This window comes from Fringilla coelebs, assembly GCF_963513975.1.
Source record: "Fringilla coelebs genome assembly, chromosome: 14".
NCBI classification, from domain to species: domain Eukaryota; kingdom Metazoa; phylum Chordata; class Aves; order Passeriformes; family Fringillidae; genus Fringilla; species Fringilla coelebs.
Window position 1 is genome coordinate 15,910,608 of NC_140040.1, and position 18,471 is coordinate 15,929,078.

The 18,471-nt window shown below is 38.7% G+C and overlaps 1 protein-coding gene across 1 annotated transcript in view; it reads right to left on the reverse strand.

Annotated features, from left to right (window-relative positions):
* The window catches only part of LOC311159024 (neural-cadherin-like), a gene marked incomplete at both ends in the record, with an annotated part of 59,099 nt that overhangs the window by 32,190 nt on the left and 8,438 nt on the right, over positions 1-18,471 (reverse strand). Inside the window, 6 exons of the mRNA XM_084214883.1 lie at positions 1,857-1,999; positions 4,756-5,005; positions 6,212-6,323; positions 8,003-8,207; positions 10,629-10,854; positions 11,898-12,095. Coding sequence (XP_084071009.1) covers positions 1,857-1,999; positions 4,756-5,005; positions 6,212-6,323; positions 8,003-8,207; positions 10,629-10,854; positions 11,898-12,095 — 1,134 coding nt within the window. The remainder of the gene's footprint in view (positions 1-1,856; positions 2,000-4,755; positions 5,006-6,211; positions 6,324-8,002; positions 8,208-10,628; positions 10,855-11,897; positions 12,096-18,471) is intronic.

An 18,471-nucleotide genomic window follows, 5' to 3' on the forward strand; every position in this document is an offset into this window, starting at 1 on the left:
GTTCCTGAGATCCTGCAGAGAGGGGCTGATATTCTTTTGCTCCACCATCCACCACATCTGTTATTCATCAGGAGTAATCACAATTGCCATCACAACAGAGTACTTTCACACCATCAATGTCACTAAATTTGCTTGAATATGTATTGTTTTAGCTGCAGCACTTATCTTTGACACTTCTACACTATACCTCCACATTTCTACAAGAGGGTACAGACTATTCCCCTGACATCATTCCTGAAAAGAAACTGATGTAAGCCACTGTATAAACTTTTACTGGTTTATTCAGCAATAAAAGCCTAAAAGTGTTTTGGAAAAAATTATAATGTTCCTAAAGTTTCAAATACTATATAATTAATTGGCAAAAAAGTATAAATGTACCTATACATGATTTTCTATATTAAAGCTATAGGGGTAATCCCAAGAGATACTATCAATCAAACATTGAGATGCTTTGACCAAAAACATCTGTTTCTCACAAAAAAGATCTTTAGAAGTGTCATGTATATTAACGCTGTAGCTTTTAGACACTTTCAATACCCTTGTTCCTCTTCAGGTGCCAAAGCATCTGTAGAAATTTAACTCTTGAAACCTGCAACTCTATTTTTGAGTCAGAAAGGAAGTAAAGGAGCTCATAGTAAACTCAGGGCCATGATTCAATGTTTGCAAGTTACCTGCAGACTGTATTTTTGGGAACATTTCAGAATCTAACATTAATATTGCAGAACCATGATTGCATTGAAATTAAAATTTCATGTTAAGTGAACTCTATGAAATAAAGTGAAGGAATAACTAAGGGCAGCTTGCTCCTTCCAATGTATTCAATGCTTCTGCTTTGGAAAATCTAAGTTCAGATTTTGATTGCAGTTCAAAATACAAAGTAGTTTAACTGAAGTTAATGAAGTTACATCAATCCTTCAATGGGATTTCAATTTGTTTGCCTGTTTCAATCTCAAAACATCCTCTTCTGTTTTTTCAAGCAATCAACAGCAAATAAATCCTATTAATTTAAGGGGATATGCCAACCTACTCAGATGTTGGTGTTTGTACACTTATTTACTTTTCCTAATGAGGACACTAATGTGGCGGGAACCTTTTTTCTTCTCATGTTTTGAAAATATGTGACTATTGAAAAGAAATTAAAAAGATGGGAAAATGGCATTTCAGAACAAATGCCTTAAACTGCAAAGTATCTTCCACACATCTTTTTTTCTCATGCATGCAGTATTCTTGGCTAAACAACACTGGTCATGTGAATGATTAATCTTAAATGAAAAATATAACTTGGTTAGTTCAGATTTTATATACTTTTACCTTCACTGAAATAAAACAACGGTGGTCTCACATTCCACCTACAAACACTTCATTTTGTGTCAGCACAACATAGATAAGTTCAGCCAAGAAATGTTAGCTCTCACCAGCATGATCAGGACATTGACACAACCATTGGGTGGGAAAAGCCTCATTTAAAATCCCAGATGTCCAGTTTCTTATATTAAATTCTATTCAGATACTTGTCTGACATTTTGGAATGCCACCCTCTTATCAATAATAACATTCTCTATTAATTTACTGTCTCCTAAGCTACCTGTTATCTATAATAATGCCCTCTGTTAAGTTACTGACTGAAAGCAAACACTGAACAGGTAAGGGAGAACAATTATACACAGATTTGAGGAAAGTATACAAGTTTTATCATTATAAGAGAGTGCATGCATTCTTTCCCTGAACTTTTTAAAATTAAGCTTCAAAGATAGCATATGCTATTCAGTTTATTCAGATAATAAGACCAAATTCAAGGTGCATCACAACAAAACCAACATTATGACCACAGCAGCAAGGAGCAAATATAGAATTACCTTTCTTAGGGTCAATAACAAAGTTCCCTCTCTCATTTCCAGACAGAATATCATATGTCACACCATCTCCATCAGGATCAACAGCATTTACTGTGGCAATCAGTGTGTTTGGGCCTGCATCTTCAGAAACAAAGCTCCTGTAGCTGTTAAAAAACCCAGAGAAGAGCATATTCATGAATTTAACCAGGATACAATAGATACAGAACTAAGCTTTACAACACCTACTGTTTGTTCAAAGGGCCCTGCAGGAATTTGTAATTTTCTAATACCATTATACTGATATGATGCTTTTTTGTTAAGCAGTGAAATGATAGCATTGATGATCTATCCAGCCATCCACATCCTTCTGTTGTTACCCCCATATATCCCTCCAAACTTTCAACAGCCTTGAATATGAGCTGTGCAACAAGACTTGTGCTGAATGCAGAATTCACTTGGGTTTTTTAATTTAAAAAAATGAGCTTCCTGATGCACAGACTCCAAGCTAACATTTGCTAAGTTAAAGCAATTCCCATCACAGCACTTTCTGACACAAGCCCTCAAAAGACTTTCAGTGCAGCCCTTGCCCCAGCAGGACTAAGATGAGAGTGAGATGTGGAGGATATGTGCATAATGTCAGTTTTACAAAAATCTCTGCTCAAGTCCAGACACATCACTGACATTGTAAGCTCTTAAGAGGCATTATCAGCCTAAGCTTAATGCTCTCTGGAGTAGAAAAGCCGCCTGCTTTAGCAAAGTCCCAAATATTTATTATTTTATCTGACTGCATTGAGCGTGTGGCAGACTAAAGCACCCACCAGGCCTGTCCACAGGAGATATCCCAAAGCTCAGCTGTAAGAGAGAACTGCAGCTGGCTGTATCCACCAGAACACAGATGCACCACCACTGGGTTACAGTGCTTAGGGACACACTGGCCAGATGCTGACAATAGCAAAAAATTGAAAGGAAAAGAAAATGGATGCACAGTAAACCTTTTCCTTTGCTTTTTTATAGAGATATGTGTGCTTTCTATGAAACCTCCATAGAAACAGCTTCTTTTCTTCCCCCAGTTTAATATGTAATGAAGTAAGAGAGGTAAATAATTCTGGTTTAGCTCAGTCACAAACCTCAAGACACTGTCTTAACTGTGCATCTCAAAAGCAAATGAATAGTAATACTGATAATTTTTTACATGAAATACAGGGAGAGCAGAGTTCAGAAGAGATCTCTTAAAAAAGAGAAAGTAAAAACTGACAACATGAAAGAGAGTGGTAGCCTTAAGCATTTCCTAACTGAGATAAAGAATAACTGTGATGAAAGAGAGCTCATGGCAAGGAATCATGAGTTTATACTGGGCTGTAAATCTGTTTGAACAAAGGGGTAGAAGGACAACATCATCACCTAGATTTGTATTAGTCTGCCACAGAGCACAACTGCAAACAGCCTCTCAACAGGCCCCAATTTACGTATGTTCACAATTATGCCATTTAATGGAAAATTTCAACCAAGTTCTGTCTGAAATTTACCTCTGGGTTCAGGATTTTTTTCGTAACAGGAAAGATAAAGCAAAAATCAAAGGCTAGTTAACCAAAACTTTGAGATAATTTGTATTCCAAGAGATAAATTCAATTCCAATGCCTATCTACACATAAACACAACAGTAGTTTCCTGCTATTGCACAGAGAACAGAAAAGCTTCTTGTGAAGGTTTGGTAATTTAAAATAATATTATTTTAATCATATACTTCAGTAAACTCTAAGTACAAGAGCTGGCAGAGAGGTTTTTTAAACTATGTTTTCTGTTTCCAATTTGTTAGTGATGTTTACAGCATCTTAAGCAGTATCACTTGCTTCTCATTAAAATATTAGGAACAGATGCAAATAAATATTCAATAACTCTGAATAGTAAAAGAAATTAAATGAAAAATAGGAAGAGTGAAAAACATAACCTGATTTAGTATTTGAAAATATAGAGAAATATTGATAAATTACAAAAGATCAAACTTTCCAAGCCATATCTCTTCAGCAATGTTTAGAAAAGAAAGAATGGCTCAAGATTTTGGAGCCAGAGGTTATCTGCACATATAACAAGGACTGTCAGAAAGCTTTGATGTTTTGTTCAGCTAAACCCCAAGCTTAATATCACTGAAATCTTTGCTTTGGTTTTGTTCTGGGCAACTTCTGCTTTTAAGAGTAGAAGGTGGTGCAGAAGCTGACTGGAAATTCCATTACTAAGCCTATAACATCGCTGCAAGTTTGTTTATAGCACTTCTGGCATTGCTTCAGATGCTGCTGAGTCCCAGCTATGGAAGAAAAGTGCTTACATGTATTTAGAAGAAAAAATATATACATACAATTTGTAGGGGATGGAAAGTGAAATTAAGTGAACTCCACTTAATGGCATTTATCTTGTGGGTTTTGTAATTCAGTTTCCATTTAGGATTGTGTCATCTAAGCATTTTTCTTTGACAGCTATAAACCAAGGGTGCAGACTGCTGACTCTAAGTTTTAACTGCCTAATTAAAAGGCAAAATTCCCCCATGTCTCTAGATGAGGGATGATGGCAACAACTCTGCTGCCTGTTTTTTCTGCCTGATTTCCTTTGGTGGTGGAAGGGTGCTCCTGAACTGTATAATCTGAAATTATTGCACTGTATCTTTTGGTACACAGTGGCAAAAATAAAAGTGCATAAAAGAGATATAATAAATAATGATAAATAAAAATGTAGTAAGATATATTGCTTATATACTACCTTTTTTTTTTTAATGAGAGTTTCAGAGTCAAAATATCACCCCACATTTGTCAGACCAGCACTCAGCTTTGATTGAACCAAAGCCAATTGCCATTCTGTGATCAGCCATTCAACCAAAACACAAAAAGCAACAGTAAAAGATAACAGAGTCTGAAGAATATGTATTTACATAGTCTGAGAAAACTCAGGTGCCTCATCATTCACATTGGAGACATGGATCCTAACAGTTGCTGTGCCAGTCCTGGGCTCTTCCCCCTGATCCACTGCCATAATGATGAACTCATAGAGATGGTTAGGGCGCTCATAGTCCAACCGTGTGGCTGGAAAAATAGTGCCATGAGAAGTGATGCTGAAGTCTTGGCTCAGAGTGTAATACAGCAGCTGGGCATTCTCCTTGGAATCACAGTCAGTGGCTGTCACTGGTAGAGGAGAAGAGAGAGACATTGTGTAGATCAAAGTTAGTGAATTGGAACGGTAAGTGCATTTACTGCTACTGTAGCAGGATTTGCGTTGGCATGTGGTGCTTGAAATCAGTCAGAGAACTCTGCTGTCCCTTGTGCTTTTTAGTGAACTAACCCTTACTCAAAAATAAGTAATTTAAAAAAACAAAAGTTAAGTGTCTGGGAGAATTTAGATGCTTGACCTTGACTTTGTTAGAGTCCTGTGCTATCAAGAATATATTGTCACCTAGAGAAGTATATTCTCATGTCCACCTGACCTACACTGCTAACTCAAAATCACTCAGATCACACACTGGGAAATTAAAGATGGGATATTTACATATATTAGTTAACTGATGCCCATTATGTTTGTCAGATTCTATTCATAACCTACAAAAATCTATGCTAAAAGCACAATTACCAGACCAGTAACTAACAAACTACCATTAGTACAGGATAAATCACTAAGCAGAGCAATAGGAGGTTATAAAGCCTATTTACCAGGAAAAGGCAATTTTCAAGCAGTTTAATTTCCTTTCCCCCCCTCAAGATTTAGAGAAAGTTTATGTAAGAGTTAAAGACTAATAAAAGGTCCTTGTACATTTGCTTAATAGACACAGATTTGTTTTCTTGCTACACTTTACAGAGCACCACCACTTGAAGCTCAAGTTCTTGGTCTCCCTGGGAAGAAACAAAGTCTTCTTGTCAAGCATCCAAACAAAACCTCACACAGAACAGTTAAAGTGTTATTGTGTTAGTGTTAACAAGAGGCTGTTAATGCAAGAGAGTAGAAATCCTACAGCCAGCTCACACAGGACTCTCAGAGACAGGCAGAGAAGGTGAGCTGAGGTGTCCATAACTTCTGACCCAGGATCACTCTCTTCCTTCAAGAAGTGTAGCAAGACTTCTACTATGAGCCTGCTGCTGTAATACCATCCACAACAAAGTTCTGTTACTTCAAAATTCCACAAAAAAAATCTGTTTCCTTTGCATTTCTGTCCCCCAAAATTCCTTGGGCTGTGCCATCAGTAAATAACTCTGAATGAATCAACAAGGCGTTATTTGCCTCCAGAGAACTGCAACTACCCACGCCAGGAGAAGTAATTTTGCTTTCTGAACTGAATTCTAAGTGGTGCAAGGGAGAAAAATACAGTGAACATAATAAATGGCTTCAGGAGCACTAACCTTGGAGAAGTGCAGTTGTCATAGGAACTGTTTCAGGAACACCGACTTTGCTGTAAATCGACTGATGAAATTCAGGGGCACAATCGTTCACATCTGTGATTACAACCAAAACCTTAATGGAGAAGAGGAGAATGTTAAAAAGCAAAGGGAATCAAGGGAACAACCTCACTGCTCTGGAAATACCACATGAAGAAATTTCCCAAAAACATCCTTGAAGTCTTCAGCAGCTATAGGGTAAGACATTTTTTCTTAGATTGCTCTTTTTCTGCTGAGTGCCACTGAAATATTACATTCCAAGATACTAGCAATTGCCAAGTCCCTGACCCTGCAGCAATGTTTTCCACTCACCCTTCATCTCCATTGATTATTCCTTATTACTAGTTTAAAGGAAAATGCACCATCTGCTTGCCAAGCACCCTTTTTCCATTATCTTATCTTGCAACACTTCTGTGATTTGTAACACTAAAAACTCTACTGCCAAGCATATTACATTTTAGCAGTATAAATCTCTAAGACCAAGTTCTGAATTTAATTACAGCAGCACAAATCAGATATAAGTGGAACTGATCTTCAGGGAAGTGATCACAGCCCCAAGCCTGACAGGGCTCAAGGAGTGCTTGGACAGTGCTCTGAGGCACAGGGTGGGATTGCTGGGGTGTCTGTGCAGGGCCAGAAGTTGAACTCAATCCTTGTGGGTCCCTTCCAACTCTGGATATTCTATGGTTCTGGACAACCAAGTAAGAGATACAATTTTGCCCCAAACATCTTTACAAATGCTTTCTTATTCCTGTGTCAAATATGAGTCCACGGTTTACACTCCCAACAGTAAGGAGTGTGTAAAGGAGCCTTTCTGGTGCCTCATGCTGCACCTCATGCTGTTAGTAGAGGCATTCTGCATCACAGAGCACCAGGCAGAGCTGTATTCCATGAGTCTTGAAGAGCAGCTATGCATGAACTAGAGCTGCTCTCCCAACTACTGAGGTTGTATCAGTCTAAAGCAGGTACCTCTAGGCTAAACATACTTGTAAAATCATCTCATAATCCTCTTTTGAGTCACTTTTACTATTTCTTCATCTTGTAGTATACAAGGGTCAACTGAAGCTATCAGGCTCTGGTGTGCTACAGCCAGTGTTGTTACACTGGCACACTGCTTCCTGTCTCTCTGTGTCCTCACACTTGATCCTAATAACTCTGTCTCCAGCTCCCTATCTTCTTTCCTGCAGCAGGAGCAAACTCCTATGGTATGCTTTTCCTAATTCAGTGAATCTCTGAATTCAAATAACTGTAATAACTATATTAAGAAATATTTTTGCTGTCAAACAGCTTTCCAAAATACCACAAACCGTCAGCTTTTAATATCAGTGAATTTTTATTGCTTTCTTCTTTTATGAGTTCACTTTGTGTTCTTGATACAAAACAAGTAATTCTTTGTCCTGCCTTTGCTTTAGAGTGGAATAATTTCAAATGTACCTCATACTTCATGAAAGTAGAGTAAGACAAAACCTCATGTCTGGCTTGGCCACACCCATATCCATGTGTTATCAGGTAAGGCTTGGGATCTATGATGGGATGGCATACTGATCCCTCAGAAACAGCTTTTAGAGCATCTGCAAGAGTGAAATCCAAGAGCACCTAAACCACTCCTCAACATCTCCCACAGACAGAAAGACTTTTGAAATGGACAGCAGAACGGCCAGCATGGGGAAATGGGAGCTTCTGGTGAATCTGTCCAGATTCAAAAGGATGAAGAAAAATGGAAATGCAGCCAGGCTGCTGGAGGGGAACACCTACCTCAGCAGCAGTGCTGAACTGCTCCTCGCTCTCCTCTGCCCTGACCAAAAGGAGGAACTGGTGGGGGTCTCCTTCAAAATCCACACTCCGAGTCAGACTGAGCTCTCCTGTTGCCCGATCAATGCTGAACAGACTCCCAGGATTAGTGAGCAAACTGTAGCTCAGGGATTTCTTTTGATATGATACAGCAGTGACTGTAAGGAAGCTGCATTAAAAGAAATAAAAAGAGAGGACTCAAGGACATAACACGACATATGAAAAATATGACAAAAGCAATCCAGAAATGACGGTGCAAGCCTGCAGGTCTGCTCAGAGGTATCCTCAATGAAGTCAATGACAGCTGTATCTAAACACCAAATCCAAGCGTTTTGCTACACAGTGCTTCTATCACCTTGGGGTTAAACAGATAAAGATTCTTGGAAGCAGAACACAGTAAGGATTAAAAATGCAGGAACAGAGGATTTAAATTTTGCTGCAACTGAATTTGCCTACTTCAACTTCCTTCTGTAGTAGTGATAGTTTTCAGGCAGGAAACTAAAAGATAAAGCAAGATGAAAAAGATTTGTTTTAATAACAGCACAGTGAGTTTGCTGCAGTCATACCATCCTAAAGTTCCAATAGTTAACAGCAAAAGTATAAAAGCCAGGCCCTAACAGCAGTGTGTATTACAGCTTACACTGGACATATATTTTCAGCTCATCTGACACTATCTTTTTTCCACTGAAGTGCAATGTGTTTAAAGCCTTCAAGTGGAAACACAATAAGAAGTAAAAGAAGAAATTTAAAACTAAATATTTTTAAAGGATTTAAACCAGAAAACTAATTCCTCAAGTTCTCTTGCTTTAACATGCAAGTTTCTTGGGGGGAAAAAAAATCCATCTCCCAGGAGAACACACCAACATGATCCTGTGGTAATTACAGTCAAAAAAACACAAACTCATTTTGTGCAAAGTCCTTCTTCCCCCCTTGCTCTGCCATGCTGCTGTGCCTCACTCACTTCCCTCTGGTGCACTACTGAACCAATGGACAACACTGCTGTGGGTCATTATCTCACTTCAGGTTTCTCCTGTATTTTTCTGTGCTGAAGTCTCACAGGCAGTTTCAGCCAGTGCACAACTGCATTCCTGCCCACAGGAATTATTTTGCTCTCCTTCCAGCTCCCTGCCCTGGCTGCATGTTCAAGCCTTTTCTCCTCTGCTGCCAGTACTGAAAATCTCAAGGCCATGCTGGGAGCACATTTAACAACCCAACTGAAAACTTTTTTTGCCTTTTTTATCTTTGTACCTCCTCAGCTCATGCTGCCTGTGCAGCTGTAGCTCATTGGTGTGACAGGCAGACCAAAGGAAGGGAAAGGTTTGGTAATGCTCCTCTGCTCAGCAGCAGCCTTAAAACAGGCTCTAATTAGAGAATCCTAAACCCAGAAATTCAGTGCACGACAGCAACTCTGTTCTGGTTTTGCAAACCAAAACCACTACACCTTGGCATACTTGGGTAATTGGGTCAATTTAAAAAAAAAGAACTTTAGGATTCCAAATGGATTTTCATGGCTATTTCCGGCCAACACATTACAGAAACAACTTCCACACTTTCATTGTGTATATTCAAACCTTTTTAGATGTCATAACCACACAAAATACTTCATTCCTTTTGGATATTACCAAGTAATTTGATCAACTGACTAATCTACTATTATCTAAGGTGTGCAAACCTATTTCTAATAGTGATTAAAAAGTTATGAATAATTTTATTTCTAATTCTAAACATTATTGAACCCAAGACAGCAGGAACCTGTTGGACATTAAAGTATTTTGCAGTAATTCCATTTCTTTTATGCCTCTGCAATTTAATTTTATTACAGTTTAAAAAAAAACTTATTATCTACTAAGATTTTATTTTAAAATCTTAACAGTCCTTAGTTATTTGGACACTGTAAAACTGAATGTTCCAGACTGAACATTAGCACCACAGATAATATAATATTAATAACATTTGAACTGCCACAGAAGGAACACATTGACTGGACAAAAGTATTCTCAATTCAAGTGCAAGAGAAAATATCTGTTGTAAGAAAAAAACAGTTTGGAAAAGAAGGGACTGAGTATTCAGATGGACTTATGTTACTAACATTTTCTGTGATACCTCATTTGACATGGAGATACAAAGGATGGAGAAATTAAATGGAAAGTTCTGTAGCGCCTTCATTTTAGCTCACCACGTCATTGTGATGAAGACAGGAAAAAGAAGCTTTATTTTTCCAATTTTCTCTTGGTGGTGAAGGCACTTCTCCAAATTTGACACATAAAATTAATGTATTCTTTCATACAGGATATCTTTCTTCATGATGTAACAGGACTTTTTTTGAAAGTTAAGAAACAATCGATACCTAATCCTTTCCATATCATTTCAAAAAGTAAGAAAGCACAACTATTCAATATCACCTCTCCCTGTAAAAGGGTGACTAAAACAATACATCAAACTGTGTTGGGATCACTTCTATTAAGAGATATAAATTGCTTCTCACAGTATTTATTTATGATTCACAAACAATACCAAGGCTCTGGGGAGATCAGAGAGAAGTCAAAAGCAGGACCACAACCTGGGTGCACTGCTGTGAGCTGTTACTTACGGTTCTCCTGGCGGGGTGCTCTCAGGAACATACACAAAGTATGAGATGTTGGTGAACTGTGGTGGTCGAAATCCAGCCATTACAGAAACAGAGGCTGGGGACCCTCTGCTTCCAAGTTTATCCGCTGCTAGCACAGTCAGCAAATACTCCTTGTCCCTCACCAATGGCAAACCTGTTGTTTTAATCCAGCCACTGTCCTTCTCAACTTCAAATCTGTCTTCACCACCTGAAAGGAACATGTCCACAAATTGTCTTCAGTGAGAGTATTTTTATTTGATTAAAATTAGGAGGAGAATACAGCATTAATTCCCAAGCTGGCTTTGGCTCAGGATCAGCATGCACACTAAGGTTCAAAAGTTTGTTTAGGACTTACAAATCAGTCATTATATTTATCATTCATTATTGCATTTCAAAATTCCATTTCATTCTCTGGACACTTATCACTCTTCTTTATCACTGAATTATAAAATAGTTTGGATTGGAAGGGACCTTAAAGCCCACCTCATTCTACCCCCTGCCACAGGCAGGGATACCAGCTTGCTCCCAGGACACTTCCAGGGATCCAGGAGCAGCCTTCCTCCCTGTGAGACTGGGGATGCAGCTTCTGTGGCTGGGTATCCCATTTCACAGGGAGGAATTTCTTCCCAATATCCCACCTAAACCTGCTCTCTGTCAATTTAAGCCATTCTCCCTTGTCCTGTCACTCCAGGCTCTTCTGAATAGTCTCTCTCCATCTTTCTTTTATCCTCCAGAACTTTGCTGTTACTTCACCCCAAGTATCCCTTACTAAGAAAATACTCCACTGGAAAGGTATTGTTGCTCCTCATCTGCTCAGACACTTTTGAACTATTACTAAAGTTTCTTAAAAGGAGACACACAAAATATTATCACTGAGTTTGTACAAGCTTTGCACTGCACAGAACTTTAAAAATTTGTTACAAATGAGCCAGAAGCATGACTCCCACAAGGGATAGGAACATTAACCCTCCTCTCCACCCAACAAACTACTCCTCCACAGACTGTCTCATCAATACAGTCCCCAATGCCACCCTTTGCCAAAGCCTTGGGATTACTGACTGCATCATACCCAGGGATATATATGGGCAAGAACTCAACTTTGCAAAGAAATCTGTCCATACATCAATAAAACTTTATTTTTCATGCACACAGAGCTGAAAGTTTATGAACCTTTTCCAGGAGGAAGGGAAAATAAAGCTGAGGCTAAAAAAGTCACAATAATACTCAGGGAATGGGAGGGTTAAAATTTACCTTCCAAGAGAAAATATTCTACAGTTCCATGGATCCCTTCATCTGCATCCACAGCCAGCAGCTTGTACACTTCAGTGCCTCCTGCAGCCTCAGGGGAAACCACAGCCAGGAAGGGGAAGGGCTCCATGGCCCACTCAGGGACATTGTCATTCACATCTGTCACAGTGAGTGACATGTGCACCAGGTACCAGTCCTTCCCTAAAGGGCACAGCAAAAGGAAGAAATCATTAGACAGCTACTTCATGGCACTGAGAGTAACAGGAACCTATCAGGACCTGAGTGTGCACTTCCTGCAGTTCTGCTGGCACATGGTCCAGAACAACCTGGAGGCTGAAGTTCTTCTGGGATGAACAGCATCCAGGAACAATGTGGGGAAGAAATAACCAGCACGAGCACTGCTGAACTGCAGGACTGGGGCCACCCATATTACATTCTTCTGAGATCTCTTCTTAGGAAAAATCACCCATTCTTAATTTTCAAACTTTAAATACCTTTTTTTTTAAAAAAGTGCTTTCTTTTTCTGAAGAAGGGGGAAAAAAGGCATCAAATGGGTTTTTTTATGCAAAGCTACAGCAACTCTGAATTTTGAAAGTTAAATACTTGTTGCCAAAAAATTCTAATCTACCCTAACCAGGGATTTGCCCTTCTATAAAATTTTAATATAGTTTTCACTCCTATTTTAGTTTAAATATTATTAAATACATATAATCAAAATCCAGAAGAACAAACCACCACAAAATAGAACTTCAAAATTTTTCAAAAAACAACAGAATCAACAGCCTAAGATCCTTAAAAATGGAGGGAAAATATTTATTATACTTTTACTATATTAAATCAACCCCTGAAATAGCAGAACTCCTAACAAGCAATAAGTATCAGCCAGGTATTGCTGAAAAGGTGGCAGAAAGGACACTTGAGACACTGATGGAGCAAAGGGGTTTTTTTTAAACTGATAATTATCAGTAATATCAGGGAGCACAGCGTGAATAAAACTTGGGCCTGTGGGCCAGTCTGGCTTCCAGCAGACTGGCAATGACCTTGTAAACAGCTGTGGCCAGAAGCCAAGCTGAGGTTCCTGCAGGCCTTATTTAATGCCTCTGGCTCCAGAAGGGTGAGCCCTGTGTGCCTCCAAAGGCAGCACAACTGCACTGGCACTGCACTGTGCTCCAGCCTGGAATGTGGCCCAGGCCAAAACTACACTTCCAGCAGGACTTAGCCACAAGCTTAATAATGGATGTGAAGAATTTTTAAAGTTGATGGTGTTAATACTTGATTTCAGTGTTGATTTATTATTTATATATACATGAAAACATACAGACAAGCATTTATTTTCAAAACAGCTCTATGGGAATTGAAACAACATGCTAAAAGGAACATCTAAAACTACCAGTTTTAATTTAAATCTAATTAATAATACAAAGACCTTAGTATTTAAGTACATATTGAAGTAGAAAGGGCTGCCAAAATATCTTGTAGACAATGCTAAGCCTGTTCTCCCAGGACATTCACTTAGGCTGAACTGCTGTACTCATCCTCCCTCTCTACTGCAGCGTGACATCCCTCTACAAAAAACATCCACATTGCAACTAAAATCTGTCCCTTTGTGTGAGGTGTGCATGTACAGACGTTCTCCCTGCACTCCCACAGAAGCACCACCTCCTGCAGCTTCAGCTTTCCATGCTCAGGAGTTCCTGTCTGCTGGCATGTGGCAAGTTTAGCACAGCACATCAGGGTCTGCCATCTGTGAACAACCAGCTCACGGGCTGTTGTAAAGAAAACTCCTCAGTGTTGTGACTGGCAAAGTCAGATAGAAGTTTCTTAGTTTAGATTCCTGAGACCTAATCCATCATGACCTTTGAGTACATCTATTTTTACCCAGAAAATTCGCTTAACAGAAAAAATCAGCAGTCACCCAGGATAATCACTGAGGCTGTCTTGAGTTCACCTTGTAAAATTGTATGAATTCATCTGGATTTTAAACCTGTGAGTACATGGCCATTTTTTTGTTACTCTAAAGAGCAACAAAAAGTGTATTGACAGTATCTTGTTAAAGCCAAATTAATTTCTTTGTAATTATACCCTGTACCCAGAAGCTAATGTTCTAGGGAGTATAATAACAGTTTTACAGTAACACATATAAAAAAACTGGTGCCTAGAGCAAAACCCAATATCTAATTTATCAAACAGCAAATTACAGAAGTGATCAGTTTCCTGAAAAAGAAGCTGTATTGGGTTTGTCCATTAAACATGCCTTGCACCACTGTAGAATATAGATACATGCAACGTGTTCTGACATTTTCATGGCAAAATTCCCAGTTTCCATGTACATCCAAGTCTTACAAAGCCTTCCTGACTGTGAGACCCCCTGTTAGGTATCACTGCACCTCTGCAGACAAAAGTGTTGGGAGGCCCAGTGTAAGGATGCTCAGTTCAGCTTCTGTACACAGGTGTTCTTTAAACAGTGCCTGTGAAGCCAAAGTTTCCAAAGACAGACTCAAACTGCCTCAGCACAAACCCCAGCTGACACTGAGGTGAGAGCACAGTTGCCTGCTCTGCTGTTGCACTTCCCTCAGAGTCACCCAGGTATAATTCCCTTCAGCATTCAGACAGACTCTCAGAGCAGCTGCTTTGCTTTCTCCTGGGTGTAGCACAAAAAGAGCCACAAGAAGCTGAAAAACCTTTAAAAACCCCAAGTACATCAAAAGCAGCAGCATGTATATTACTTCTCACTACTATACTAAATAGTACCAGATGTGTTTTAAATAGATGTGTTCTCATGTCAGAATGTGTGTCCAAAAAGTCCCAGGTCAGCCAGTCCAAGACACCTGAAGAAAATGCAGAGGAGGGAACGTGCTGGACATTGATCCAAGGTTAAAATACAGCACAGCAGCACACAGGGTGAGTTCTAAATGAGAAGTGCCAAATGCAATCAGTGACTGCTTGAACACTCCTAAGATTTTATTTAAAAGTTGTCCAAACAGAGCAGCTGCAAAAGGGAGAAGTTAATGTCAAAGTTGCCTGTCTCTTCTCAAAAGAACAGCTCTGGTGGAAGCTGCCCCAAGTTTGTAAATACCCACTATTAGCCTTGTTTGCCTGGGCATACTGTGGGCCTAAAGTAGCAGCACTAAATTAGAAGCTGGGTTAAGAACCTTTGAAAATCTGCCCCCATAATAGCAAGACCTACTGAGGATTTGAATGCTAACTTGGTAACACTGCGAGGAGGAGAAAGGTTACTGATGTTTGTCTCTCTGATGTCTGGAAATCATTCTCCTAATCAGCCCCTGAACTCACTCTGGTTCAAGTCCTGCTAGAGTTCCTAACATGCATGTATTATGTATTCCTCTGTCCAAAAGTAAGTCCCAATTTAAGAATAATTCATTTTTATTGAAGAAGCAGTGATAAATCTTGTTACAAATCCCACTTTCATCACTTAACCAATGCCAATACTTAGAACATACTTGTAACTGAGAAACTGTTGTAAGAAAACTGTGCAAAAGTGCATAAGCACCAAGCTTAATCCTCACATGCTCTAGCAAATTTTATTGCTCAAAAACTCAAAGGACTTTGGCACACTCCTCCAGCTACTTGTATTTTAGCATTTAGGAGACCTTAGTGTTGTTCTGACATCTTGGCAAGACCAAAGCTTTCAGCAATATGTTGGTTACTTCTGAAACACATGAATAACCTAAAGAATTTTGTTGGGACAGTCAGGACAGTCAGCAGGAATTGCAGTGCAGGCAATGGAAGAGACAGCATTTAAGTGCCTCTCTTGACCAGCATCCATTTCCACTGCATATGACTCCACAGATTTTATTGGTATATTATTTTCCTCCATCAACTCCAGACAATCTGATTCATAAGAAAAAACGCTGAATAAATCATCATGATTTCCCAGACAAAGGCAGTCTGGAGGAAAATGACTGCAAAAAAGTTTTCCCTTGACTGCATACCATATATCAAAGGAAAAACTACAGCAGAAACACCAACCAGGACTGGACCTCTCTGCAGAGACCTACAAATGTGACCTGACAACTTGTGGAAACAACATCAGGGTGTCCAGTGAAGCATGATGGGGCAAGGACTTGCCAGAGGACAACCAATGTGATGAAGAGACTGACAGCAACAATAATGTCTGTGTAATATGTGGATGTCTAGCAGGACAATGCATTAAGGATTTCAAAGTACATGTTCATGAGCATGAGTTTTTTTAAGCATAAGTCCACGTTCTAATTAGCACAGCAAGCATTTCCAGGTTTTTGCTTGACTGTAATTACCATGACACACACAAAAGGCAGTCTCTTGTGTTTTGTAACTGACACAGCTGCTTGCCTGCAGAGCAGACCTTAAATCAGATTTTCAACTCATTTTGAATAAGGTACATATAATTAATTTTCTCTTTTAGTTATGAAATTTTTTTGTGCTTTAAGAGAGTGGATGGATAGAAATGTTAGAAATATACACCTCCCTAGAGTTCAGGTGTCTCAATGCCCCTGTCCATCAAAACATGCCCCATATGTACATTACAGATATATTAATTAAATATGTACATCAGTATACAAAAGTAACAGTACATGATCATGAATCTGCATTCATATATTATAGTTAATAGTAGTTTATTAGTACTATATGTGCAGTAATATTGCTACATTATAGAAGAAAATAATATGTTACAATTCCACTCAAATCTTAGCAGAAACAGCCTAAAACTGATAATCCTCTGTGGATTTGGGTTAAGTCCTACAAACACAGAGAGAGGTTCTACTGAAATTATCTGTTCCCAATACAAGGCACTGACAAGCAGCAGAGATATCTGCCACTACATCCAGCAGTGCAAGTCAACCGCTACTGAGATCCTGATTCAGGTACCTGACCCAGGCTTCATTTTCCCCCAAAAAATTTTCAAACTCTTGTGTAACACAATAGCAGTTCCAACTGTCCCAGTATATTAAATGCTAGATGTTTGACTTTCAAGCCAGGCACACCATAGATATCTTACACAATGTCATCCATTCAAAAGAAATCCTACTCAAAGAATGGTTCTGCTAATTAGATTGTTGGCACACACATGGATTTTGCATCTGACACATTTTCTTCCCTAGCTTCAGACAACAGAAAAATTTAAATTGCTTTCTCACAGATACTGAGCAAGAGGAGATAAAACACAAAATAGCCCTTGCTGATCATGAACATGACAGTAACATAACACTGGAATATCTTGTGTCAAAAATGAGTATTTTTAAAAGTCATAGAGAAAATAATACTTCCTATTCAAAAAGGGTAAAATCATCTTTTTATTTAATCAGAAAGTATATTTCCTCTTATTTTTCTTCAGCATGGAAAATAACAAAAACAGGTTCTATGAGCAGATTGCTTTTCCCACATATTTGCAAACACCACTTATTTGCCCTTTGCAGTATCAAATCTAAGCCCCCTCCACAGCTCTCTTTTCAATTTATACAGGAAACTAAAACTAAAATTATAAACTCTAGTCCAGAGGTTTTTCCTACTTTAGCTGCTTAATTCCCTATTAGAGTCAATTTGTGTATCATCAAAAATCCCTCTTAGGGCAGCTCATCCTGAAGTCTGCTTTTTTCCTCTCTGATATTCCCTCCAGTTGGAATTACTTCCTTTTAACTTAATATTACTGACAAAAGCTGTAGCATTGAAATTCATTCCCTATCACCAAAATCAATCTTCATAATCCACTGTTGAAACTTCATCATAGGTATCTATCTGTAATTGCTTATTTTTCATGCCTATCTGTGGTTGAAAACTGATAAACAGAAGGATTTTTTATACTGCCTTGCTCTGAATTCCATATTAGGTAAGGTAATACACTAGCTGGCCACCTTTCTGCTCACATGAAATAAATCATCAGTCATCCTTTTCATCCCTTGGGAAAAAAAGAAAAACAAACAAAACATTAAATAACTTGCTGGGATGTTTAATCATAGTAAAAATGGAAATAAATCGTGATGAGTCAGTAAAAAAAAAGGGAAAGTCTCTAAAACATTTAAACTGCAATAACAACAACAACAACAACCCAACAAAACAGGAAAAAGCCTAAATACTCCTACACTATGAAGACTGAGTTACACTTCCCACATCAAATTTAAGATATACGGAGGAACTTAGGAAGGGAAAGCCCTCTCAAAATCATGAACTTCTTGGGATAGTTCAAGTTAAAGACTTGTCAAGATGGAAGAACATACTGAAAATTACAAAAAGCAATCAGGTATCTTGATGGGGTAATGGTTCTCTTCTGCTTTAGGTTCTATACAGCTTGACTGAGTCCAGGCTTATTTGAAAAATCTCTTCTGTGATTTTCACCATTAATTTTCTGGGAAGGGATTTTAACATAAAGTAACGTGAACCAGTTGCTGCAACCTGCTATTGCAGCTGGTTATAAAGGCTCATTGGATTACAGAGAGATGTTGCAAACTGATACATCCCATCAATTCAGACAGCAACTAGAAAAAATATTCTCCCACCTACCAATAAAGTTACACCAAAGGTGGTAGGAAGAAGGCAAAGGATTTAATGCTTAATCATTCAGTTAACAGCAACTTCTGAA